This window comes from Perissodus microlepis, chromosome 6, assembly GCF_051167445.1.
Source record: "Perissodus microlepis isolate ML-2025 ecotype Zambia chromosome 6, ASM5116744v1, whole genome shotgun sequence".
NCBI classification, from domain to species: Eukaryota; Metazoa; Chordata; class Actinopteri; order Cichliformes; family Cichlidae; genus Perissodus; species Perissodus microlepis.
In genome coordinates this window covers 31835355-31846823 of record NC_140466.1, presented here as the reverse complement: position 1 = coordinate 31846823, position 11469 = coordinate 31835355, and the positions used below count along the sequence as shown (strand labels likewise).

At 41.5% G+C, this 11469-nt stretch overlaps 2 protein-coding genes across 2 annotated transcripts; one reads left to right on the top strand and one right to left on the bottom strand.

Annotated features, from left to right (window-relative positions):
- Positions 1-2272: 2272 nt before the first annotated feature.
- On the bottom strand, positions 2273-5614 carry rps19bp1 (ribosomal protein S19 binding protein 1). The gene is made up of 4 exons (XM_084932018.1): positions 5430-5614; positions 3967-4143; positions 3613-3710; positions 2273-3209 (listed from the first exon to the last, which is right to left on the bottom strand). The coding sequence occupies exons 1-4, from the start codon at positions 5482-5484 to the stop codon at positions 3060-3062; spliced, it is 480 nt and encodes a 159-aa protein (XP_084788144.1). The 5' UTR covers positions 5485-5614; the 3' UTR covers positions 2273-3059.
- A 1232-nt stretch (positions 5615-6846) lies between these two features.
- LOC146386005 (3-mercaptopyruvate sulfurtransferase-like) lies at positions 6847-11450 on the top strand. Its single transcript, XM_084932017.1, has 2 exons — positions 6847-7682; positions 10549-11450. Exons 1-2 carry the CDS (start codon positions 7103-7105, stop codon positions 10845-10847), a joined length of 879 nt encoding a protein of 292 aa, XP_084788143.1. The 5' UTR covers positions 6847-7102; the 3' UTR covers positions 10848-11450.
- Positions 11451-11469: the final 19 nt, after the last annotated feature.

Sequence of the window (11469 nt, the reverse complement as noted above, 5' to 3'; positions counted from 1 at the left end):
CACGTCCTCAAGGTCTGTGCCCCCCAGCTTTGTGGAGTCTTTCAGAAACTGTTCATGTTGAGTCTGAGTCTGCAGAGGGTCCTAGTGCTGAGGAAGACATCACGCCTCGTCCCTGTACCAAAGACGCCACGTCCCAGTGGCCCCCAGGATTCCAGGCCTGTGGCACTGACCTCCCACATCATGAAGGCCCTGGGAAAATCATCCTGGACCAGCTCCGACCCGTAGTCAGACCATATCAGCTTCAGGTGGATGCATCAGCAGGGGTGATGAGATAGAGTACCGGGCTGTGGTTGACTCCTTCGTCACGTGGTGCAAGCAGAATCCTCTGCAGCTCAATGTGGCAAAACTAAGGAATTGATTGTGGACTTTAGGAAGACCAGGAAGCCCTTGACCCCTGTTTCAATCCAGGGGGTCGATGTGGACATTGTGGAGGACTATAAATACCTTGGAGTACACATGGACAATAAACTGGACTGGGTTACAAACACCACTGCACTTTACAGGAAAGGCCAGAGTCGTCTCTATTTTCTGAGGTCCTTCAACATCTGTCAGACAATGCTCAGGATGTTCTGTGAGTCTTTTGTGGTCAGTGCTATCCTCTATGTTGTTCCATGCTAGGGCACCATGTCAACATTCTTGATATTTATTTATAATTATCTCCGTCAATCCTTGATATTTATTATTGAGTGATTTGTATATATTGTGCTATTTCTTAAATGTCTTAAATCTGTAACATATAGTATTCAATTCAATTCAATTTTATTTATATAGCGCCAAATCACAACAAAAGTTGCCTCAAGGCGCTTCATAGATACAGAGAAAAACCCAACAATCATATTACCCCCTATGAGCAAGCACTTTGGTGACAGTGGGAAGGAAAAACTCCCTTTTAACAGGAAGAAACCTCTGGCAGAACCAGGCTCAGGGGGGGGCGGCCATCTGCTGCGACCGGTTGGGGTGAGAGAAGGAAGACAGGATAAAAGACATGCTGTGGAAGAGAGACAGAGGTTAATAACAGATATGATTCAATGCAGAGAGGTCTATTAATACATAGTGAGTGAGAAAGGTGACTGGAAAGGAAAAACTCAATGCATCATGGGAATCCCCCGGCAGCCTACGTCTATTGCAGCATAACTAAGGGAGGATTCAGGGTCACCTGGTCCAGCCCTAACTATATGCTTTAGCAAAAAGGAAAGTTTTAAGCCTAATCTTAAAAGTAGAGATAGTTTCTGTCTCCCGAATCCAAACTGGAAGCTGGTTCCACAGAAGAGAGGCCTGAAAACTGAAGGCTCTCCCTCCCATTCTACTTTTAAATACTCTAGGAACAACAAGTAGGCCTGCAGAGCGAGAGCGAAGTGCTCTAATAGGGTGATATGGTACTACAAGGTCATTAAGATAAGATGGGGCCTGATTATTTAAGACCTTGTATGTGAGGAGCAGGATTTTGAATTCAATTCTGGACTTAACAGGAAGCCAATGAAGGGAAGCCAAAACAGGAGAAATATGCTCTCTCCTTAGAGAGAGTATATTTAGTATTGTTAAATAGTCTGGTCTGGTTCTGTTACTGTTATTTATACTGGAGCAACTGTAACCCACATAATTTTCTTAGGGATTAATAAAGTTTGCTGATTTGCAGATGATAAAGACACATGACTTCCTTATGAAATATTATGTAATCCTGCAGATTAATTTACTCCAAAATATTGTTTTTGTCAACAAATGTGTAGCATTCATAGCATTATGTCCCATATTAATATAACGTTAAAACACAATGTTAGAAAAATGTTAATGATATAAATATGATGAAATTTAGGGTTCTAAAGTCACTTATGCACACTAGCCAAACAGCCACTGCGAAAAATCACATTAAGAACGTACCAGTGCTTTAGTGTGCCATCATGTCCATGTCTGGGTTGTTCACGTTGTACCCTTAACATTTCTTCGACTCAAGTTTGACTCCTTTTTTCTGAGAAGAGAGGATGTGGTGCTCTGATTTGCCTTGACGACATGAGTAATTAAAAAAACATGAAACATGGTGAAAACCCTTTAGGTCTATGGTGGCACTCTTTCCCTTAAACAAAAAAAGCCCATCTCGAAGGGGAAACAGTTAAGAGCTCACTAAATGAAACTGCTTTTTTTGGTTAATCTTTAAAAAAATGTAAAGAGTGGAAATGTCTGTGCTCTTCCCCTCCAAACCTTATTAGTTCACCTTTTAACCTAATAAAAGCAAAATATTAATCTGAACTGAACAAGAATAAACCCATGACAGGAGTCATTATTTCATTACTTTAATAAAGCAACAAGTTTGAGGACGACCATATCAAAACACGTGTTTATAGGAGGAATGATGAAAATGATGGAAGCTATTAATTCAAGGTCGTTGCAATAGAAATAACAAACCTTTGTGTTGACTGTGATATTATTTAATAATTGATTAATTAGCAACTAATATCTTTTGATCTATCGAGTGTCATGCAGCTTTATTCCCAGAACTAAAGCTTTTATTGAAAAAATAATTCAATAATCTTAAAAAAAAAAAAAGTCTAAGAAGTTATCAAAGAAGAAGGGATGAGAAACAAATGTATTGTATAAGTCATCCATAAGCCCATAATTTCAGGAATTTGCTCTCTCACACCGCCCTGTAATGGCTCTTCCTAAGCTTATCTGGTTATTAAGCCATGAATATGGTATTTTTCTTGGCTGTGAATTAAAGGTGAGCTTCATTACGTTTGTAGTTCACAAACAAAGAAACAAAGGACTCGCGAGCTATGACTGACACAAGTCATATCTCAGTCATTTCCTCTCTCTTTGCAAATGATTTTTCATACTTTGTCTATGAACTTCAACCTGTGGTTGGTTCAAAATGTACACATATTACTCACACAGACACCCTTGAAAGAAAAAAAAAAAAAAAAAGAAGAAGAAGAAAAAAAAAAACCCAAACCATACAGACACTACATGAACATGAATGAGAACAAAATCTGGTCCAGAAATCCACTTCGATCCTCCAAACGCAGCCCTGGAGCTTCTGCTGTGGGCGCAGTGTCTTTGTGTCTGTTTTATTTCTTTTCCTCCACAGTCCTGCCAAAGTATTCCTTCTGAAACTGCTGGAACTCCTCCTCTGTGAACAAAGACTTTGTCTCTTTGGCCTTCTTCACAGGCCTGTCCGGGTGATTTCTTGACTGCCTCCCTTTATTGTGGTTCACGATCTAAGTCAGACAGAAATCAAATCAGCACGTTAGGGCCAAAGCCACCTGTAGACAACAAAAGCAGTTCATCAGTAGCCAGTGATGGCTATGAATCTATTTGGGTTATCAATAATGCAAAAAATAAATAAATAAATAAAATCCTGGGATTTGGATCTTTACTGTACAGGATGTTTATTTTTTGCCGACATTAAAATTGATACCACTGCTGAATCTACGAGCAGGCTGAGAGGTACCACCGGATGCCACCAGTATTTGTGTCTGTGAGCAAGCTGCTTTTTTATGTAAATATGACTCTTCTTTTTAAATCCTGCTTAACATTTTGGACTCCAGTGTTTCAAGAATAGATAAAAGTCACAGACAATGACAGTACTTGTAAAATGTGAGGGACTGATGACCTGGTTACCTTCAGTGTGTCAGAATCTGTTGCTTTACAGCCAGTTGCCATAAAATATTTGAGGTTCTCACTCAAATGGCTCTTCCCCTGCTTCTTCCTGAACTCCTCTACAATTCAAACCAAAGAACAAGAAATTTAGAGCAACATCAACTAGACTGTAAAAGAGTAACAGAACAATTATTCAGGTTTAAGTTCTTTTTCAGTGAAAGGCTGTACATTTTACAACTGAGTTTAAGACCAATGCTGCCACCTACTGGTCCTTACATAAAAACGCAAAAGCCTCTGTACCAATTGTTTTTACTTTTTCACAGATGTCTTTTATTCTAAGCATGAAGAAGACTGAAATACAGCAAGCAGACTGACCCACTGCAGACTTGATCCTCTTGTCTTTAACAGTGGCTTTGCTCTTGCCAGGCCCGAGACGGCCTTGCAGTCTTTTGACCTGCTTGGTAACTCCCTGCCGCTTGGTGCTCACCAGCTCCATCACTGTGGCTGAGCTGGGGGTCTGCTGCTGCTTCTTCTTCTTCATTTTAGTGACATCTGGCAGGAAACACATGGCAAAAAGACACGCACAAAACCCAAAGTAAGCTGCAGACAAGGAAACATGTTCTTTTAAGAGTGTGAATCGATCTTATTGTCATTCAAAAGCTATACACTAATTATAGCATATCTGAATGGAATCGCGTTGCACTGGCTCACAACATTAATAAAAAAAATTGTAGTAACAAACAGAGCTATAAAAAATGAATGTAAAATGCATAAAAAACAGCAGTATTGTTAAATTACCAGTGTATTACACTTATAGATAGCAATGGAGCATCACAGCAGCAGGGAGATCAGTCCAAGTGTGGTCCACTGTGTGTGTGTGTGTGTGTGTGTGTGTGTGTGTGTGTGTGTGTGTGTGTGTGTGTGTGTGTAGGTAGATGGGAGGGGTATTAAAAAAAATTACAATTTAGAAGCCTGATGGCTATGAGAAAGAAACTTGGAGAATCTGGCTCTTCTGCTCCAAATACACACTCTTCATCTGAGACAGGAAGTGCAGACATTGCTGTGCTCCCATTACAAGAGAACAAAGCTAGAAACTTAGTGCTGCTGTCCACCTCCTCCACAATGTTATTGATGAGAAGCTGTGTATGTAAGACAGTGCTGTTTGTGGTACACCAGTCCCCATCAATTGTCTCCACTTGCCACATGCTTTCATGCTGGGAGATGATTTGTGTTGAATGCGGAACTGAAATGCACATTGTGAGTCCTAAAAGGTGATGATCATTAAGACATGGAACTGTGGACTGTTTTTAGGAACTAGTATAATGGTAAAATTCTTGAAGAATGATGGTACAAACTGCATGGTTCAGTGAGGTATTGAAGAGGTCTGTGAGGACATGACCCATTCACATGACACATTCCTTGAGCACCAGTCCCGAGGCGCTGCTTGGGTACGTCAGTTCTTCTCAGGGTCCTCCTGACATCAGCTGTGCTGAGACCAAGTACCCGCTCACCCGGATGAGGAATTGCTTTCCTCACAGGAATGTTATGTAGGTTGAGGTTAAGCATAGTACCGTTATTCAAATACGTCTTCTTCGGGCTCTACGTTGCTATGGTTTAATGACGACAACGTGAAAACCTCCGAAATAATATTCAAGTAATCAATTTTAGACCTTAAAGCAACATTGTAAACCCCCTCTATTACGGCCTAACTATAACAATGTATAATATAAAAAAAACAGAGATCAGTCACAAGTTATGGTCAGAATTATAATAGCGAGAGCGCTAATATCCAATACTGTTAGCCAACTGGCATAGCAAGCTCAAGAGGCTAAACTGACCTTTAATGTCATCGCTCAGCAGCTCCAGTCCTCTCCTGATCAACGAAGCCGACATCCTGATTCAAGCTACAAACGTTTTCTTCTACTTTCCACAAACTACATCCACAGAAATCTGCTTTTATAACCGGGAAACAACATGTGGTTCCATAAACATCCGGCAAGCTCGCGTGCGTCGGTTAAAAGCAGTCGGCTTGACGACGTAAAATGAACAAAGTTCCTACCTGGATGACCTGTTGTGCTATTTCTACTACTTTAGTTTAAAATTTTTATTCTTCTTCTTCTTATTATTATTATTATTATTATTATTATTATTATTATTATTATTATTATTATTATTATTATTATTATTAGTAGTAGTAGTAGTAGTAGTAGTCAGTGCGCCCCAGGGCAGCTGTGGCTACAACGTAACTTGCCATCACCAGTGTGTGAATGTGTGTGTGAATGTGTGGATGACTGAATGTAGTGTAAAGCAGCGGTCCCCAACCTTTTTTGCGCCACGGACCGGCCTTTAAGGTGTCGCGGATAAATACAACAAAATAAAACTAGTACCGGTACCAAAAAAAAGAAGATTTATTCATAACACACGTGAAAAGACCCAGGAAAACCGAGTTAACGATAAAAACGATAACAAAATAACGCTGAAAACCTATAAAAACCCTGAAAACCATACATTTCACACCTGAGCCTCTACTCTCGCGGCCCGGTACCAAACGACTCACGGACCGGTACCGGTCCGAGGCCCGGGGGTTGGGGACCGCTGGTGTAAAGTGCTTTGGGGTCCTTAGGGACTAAGTAAAGCGCTACAAATACAGGCCATTTTAGTAGTAGTAGTAGTATCAAAACAGAACAGGCGCACTATGGAAACTGTGGGACAAGGAGAAAATGTAGTAAAATGATAAGTCATGCTATTTTAAAATGTAGGTCGAAGCAGTCTCCAGATTAGGTGAAGAGAATTAGCCAATGGGGCGTCCAAGTTTACTGGCCTGTTAATAACAGTCGGTTGTGCAAATATGATAAATGGCCTGTATTTGTATAGCGCTTTGCTTAGTCCTTAAGGACCCCAAAGCGCTTTACAGTACATCCACACATTGGTGATGGCAAGCTACATTGTAGCCACAGCCACCCTGAGACGCACTGACAGAGGCGAGGCTGCCGGTCACTGGCGCCACCGGGCCCTCTGACCAGTAGGCAACGGGTGAAGTGTTTTGCCCAAGGACACGACGACCGAGACTGTCGGAGCCGGGGCTCGAACCGGCAACCTTCCGATTACAAGACGAACTGCCAACTCTCAAATCAAATATGCTACAATATTTGATCGTGTTCAAATATGGAACAAGTGACTCCAATCCTATGTTATTTTCACTTCACACGGAGATAGGTTAATAGATTACGTTTTCTGTTGGAGTTGGAAAAATGTGCGTGTCTCGCTGCAGGCTTATGAATGAGTGTCGCTTCAGACTTTGTCTAAAATGTAGGCTAATGCCATTTTTACTGTGTCCCCCTTTCACTTTTATCAGTGTCAGGTGAGCCGAGGGGCGTGACGGTTTGGCATGCGCTCTCTCGCCACCATTAGTACCTTTGCTCACTCGACCGCTCCCGACTTTTGGCTCGGTTTTGTTAAATACTGTGAAACTTAGGTAAACTTTGTAGCCTGTCTGCATCTCCAGTTCACCATGGCTCTCCAAGCCACCGCTCTGGTCACCTCTAAGTGGCTGGCTCAGGCTGTAAAGGTCCAGGGGAAAATGCGGGTCTTGGACACTTCGTGGTATTTGCCCAAACTGCGGAGAAACGCAAAGACCGAGTTCAAGAAGAAGCATGTGCCGGGAGCAGCTTTCTTTGACATTGACCAGTGCTGCGATAAAACCTCTCCTCTGGACCATATGTTGCCGTCAGAGGACTATTTTGCGGAATACGTCGGGAAATTGGGAATAGAAAACGACACGCACGTCGTGGTCTACGATGGCAGCGAGTTCGGGGCGTTCTCGGCGCCCCGCGTGTGGTGGATGTTCCGAGTGTTCGGGCACAGTGCGGTCTCTATGCTCAATGGGGGGCTCAGGAACTGGGAGCTGGAGGGTCGACCTGTGAGTGACCGGTACGTCAGACCCACAGCGACCGAGTTCAAAGCCTCTCTGAACCGCTCGTGGATAAAAACCTATGAGGATATCCTGGATAACCTGGAGACTAAAAAGTTCCAGGTGGTGGATGCCAGGCCCACAGGCAGGTTCAAAGGGCTGGACCCTGAACCCAGAGACAGTGAGTAGTCTGCATTAGAGCCTTTATGATGGTTACATGGTTACAGTCCTGCATGCCCCACTCAGGCTTTTGAAGAGATCCATTCTTCTCAGAACTTCATTACATTTTCAGATTACTGACACCCTTATTTCAAATAGCATCCTCAGACTACAGGCACACTGACATGAGGGGGCGTGTACTGTATCTTTATTCTTATTGCCTCTTGATGACAAATGCGTTGATTATGATTAAGATAACTTCACAACTCAGCTATTGTTGGGACACACTTGTGCCAGGATTTCCGGTCTGACTCATGTCCGTGTGTAACTGAAATACTTCTAAAGAACCCAACATTACACTCTTTTCCCTTGGAAAAGATGGTGACATGCATTTTTTTATAGAATTTTTATCTTGGTCAAAGTGATGACTGAGTGACTCACAGTAACGTCCCACTCGTTGATCGTCACTTTTCATTAAAGGGTTTATAGACAACATTGATGATCTTATTGTGCCTGTTTTTAAGATAAACAGAATGATTGAACCAATCATCTTGTTTAAGAGTGTTTAAGAATGACTGATCAAAAACTGGTTCGAGGATTGCAGCTGGCGGCGGATATCAATTACCAGTTTGAAATTCTCCAAATGTCTTCCTGTTGTCTGTGCAGATTTGTTTTTCTGGCAGTTGTACACTGCAAAATAAAGACTTCAAACTCATGGCAGTGGAGGTGAATAGACACACAAATGTGTCACAATAAGTTATTATTGTTATTAGGGGAGGATATCATGGCTCATGATATTTTATGTTATTGACCCCTGACACCCTTCTCTTTACTAGTGATGGGATAATTAATGAACAAACATGGACAATAATTAGTATCTTATAAAACACAATTACAGTTTGACTCTGACAGTGACGTCAGGGTGACACAGGTATGCAATGGGGGGAAAAAAAACAAGATAATGGTTTGCTAGTTCCTTGTACATAGAGTTTTATGGAGTTTGCTCTGTGCAAACCCAGCAGGCTGGGCTTGGATGACTGAACAACACAAACATGAAAAGAGGTCAGGCAGACAGGTCATACTTAGATAGCCCACATTTTAGTTATAGTCAATGAACCATGCATACACACACACACACTGCTGTTCCACAGTAGCAGACAAAGTGAATGGTTAAACATTTAGATGCAGCAATAGTCCAACCTTTGATCTGCTGATGTTTTTAAAGACGGCACTCAGTGAATGGACAAAACAGTGATAAGGTATAGATGTCTTATCCATATACTTCTCACAGTACACACACTGTTAGAGGGTAAAGCTCTGATGTGCTGTTACAGGGCTCCTCTGCAGGCAGAACACTTCTGAAAGCAGTTTGAGCAGTGACCTTTCTGACTGCTCTCTTAAAAAAAAAAAAAAAGAACTTCCCTTTTCATTGCATGTGTAAATCCAGCCTGGATTTAATTTGGGGGGGAACAAATAAAACTTTCACATGCTAAATCTGCTCTTCTGATTGACTCTCTTGGGAGTATACGCATCAGTTTTTGTAATGTCTGTTTTCATATCAAACATCGATACAAACACACATATTTGTCTGTGGTAGTAAAAACGTAGCAAATGCGGGTTTTGCTTTCTTTTCCTCGATTCAGAGTTTTGCTTTTGAAACACTGAACCAATTTTCCACTATAACTGATATAGTCAAGACTAAAATACCACCTGTCCCAGTGTGGTTGTGGTTTATTAACACCTGGCTATTTTTTTTTTTTTTTTTTTTCACATTTAAAATGTGATCTGAAGAAACCCTTTCTGGGGTTTCGTCCACATGGTCCTTCTGTAGCCAAAAGGTCACAGGGTTGAGTCATCAATGATCACATTATGTTCCTTTTTTTATCTTATATTTAAGACTGTCATCTTCGGTCATGGACTTTAACAGTCCTCTGTCTCATGCCTCTCTACTGATTTATTCAGAGTCGAGTGCAGCTGAGCTGGACCAATATAACTTACGCCTCTTACTCTTTCTGATGCTAGCAGAGTGGAGATGGAAATGCCATAATAAGAGGCAGTCAATACAAAGGCAGATTATAATGATTTGCTAATCATGTGTACTCTATAACAAGTTATTCAGAAATGGGGATCATAACAGTTTTACTAATGGCACTAAACATGTGTGGTAAAATTATTTGTGATGTAAAAGGTCACTCCAGGATTAGAGACTACATCAAGGAGGGGTGTAGCTAGAAAGGTCTAAAAAGTGAAGCCAAAACAGAAGTGCCTTAAACCTGAATTCTTTTTAATGGCTGGCACAACTTCAATAGTAAGCTTTTACCCAATGATTGTGCCGTGTCATTGGTTTCACAGTTGCTTGCCACATGTGGTTTTAAAACACCACAGTCACAATGATGAAAATGCGTCACAGCGAGACTTCACTTACTAGTCAATGGGTGATGTCATAGTTACTACTTGCTACTTAAAGAAATAGAGTTTGGGCTGTGTTGAAGAATAAAGGTTGTCTAACCAAATAACGACAAACTCTGTTTTTGCCTCATATACTGTATTTCCATGTATCTTTTCATGTGTTTCAATAAATTGCTGCACATATTTTCCATTTTCCCTGCAAAATATTTAGAAAAAAAGAGCAGCAGCTCAAGAATTTTACTGTAGTCTACATTCAAAGTGTAGAACATAATCCAGACTGAGAAAAACAGAAGGGATCAACACAGGGTTAGCATGACTTAAAAGCCTCAGAGCCACCAAGGCTAATAAAGATCTCTAAAGGTCTTTTTAATTGCATGTTTCTGTGTAACTGCCCATTTCTTAACTAATTAAGAGTACACATTTGCTATTTCAGATTATTTAATCATATTCTGTATGTATCTGCTCTTTCTGATTGACAGACACAGAGCCGGGCCACATCCCTGGCTCCATCAGCATTCCTTTCCACGCCTTCCTGTCACCTTCTGGCCACTTCCTGCCAAAGGAACAACTTGAGGCTCTGTTTGCCCGTGCTGGTGTGGATCTCGACCGCCCGCTTTGTGTCTTATGCGGCTCTGCAGTGACCGCGTGCCACGTGGCACTGGCGGCCCACAAGTGCGGGCACCCGGGGGTGTCGGTGTATGACGGTGGATGGTCGGAGTGGTACACCCGCGCTGTGCCCGAGCACGTCATATCAGATGGGAGAGGGAAACATTTGTGATAACAGGAAGGACCTGTGACCGATGGTTTTAGGCTGGATCGCTTGTGCTGTTGTTGCTGTTGAAGTTTGGTCATTTGGGATTTGTATGACTTCCTCCTGTGAAGCCACAGCCAGCAGCAGGTTAGCAAAATTTCCCAGAATGTCCAAAAAGCTCTTGTATTAATAATACACCACTGGGGATTTTTTTTTAAATTGTTCATCTATTATATACTGATAGATGATTTGTGATTAAAGTCAACAATATGTGGACACTAAACTGAACTTCTTAACCCCGTCCCCCCCACCTCAAGTCTCCACCTGTTGGCAGCTCACGGACTCAAAGACACCTACACTTTGTAATCTCGTCTAATCTTTGGTAAAATAAATATGAACATGTTTATCGACGCAGTAACTGATTAAAAAGGACTGAAAATGGACAAAGAGCAGAGTCTACTTTGTTAGGCTCTTATAATAATGCAGTTTAAACGATGGACTTTTGACTTGTTGACTGATTAGAGCCTAAGGATAGTGATGTTTTTCTGTTTGTTTTTGTTTTTTCCCCTTCCAAAGTCAGATATCCTCAGAAGTTTGTGTCTAAAGAAAAAATAAATTAATATATCATCATGATTGCTACTGTCTCGTG

What these genes read in the sequence shown, in the direction of transcription:
- LOC146386005 (XM_084932017.1), top strand. Translation starts at nt 7,103, where the DNA reads ATGGCTCTCCAAGCCACCGCTCTGGTCACCTCTAAGTGGCTGGCTCAG. An exon ending in GGACCCTGAACCCAGAGACA is followed by an intron (nt 7,683 to 10,548) that starts GTGAGTAGTCTG and finishes TCTGATTGACAG; the next exon opens with ACACAGAGCCGGGCCACATC.
- rps19bp1 (XM_084932018.1), bottom strand. Translation starts at nt 5,484, where the DNA reads ATGTCGGCTTCGTTGATCAGGAGAGGACTGGAGCTGCTGAGCGATGAC. An exon ending in GCTGAGCGATGACATTAAAG is followed by an intron (nt 4,144 to 5,429) that starts GTCAGTTTAGCC and finishes GTTTCCTGCCAG; the next exon opens with ATGTCACTAAAATGAAGAAG. An exon ending in GAGGATCAAGTCTGCAGTGG is followed by an intron (nt 3,711 to 3,966) that starts GTCAGTCTGCTT and finishes TTTGAATTGTAG; the next exon opens with AGGAGTTCAGGAAGAAGCAG.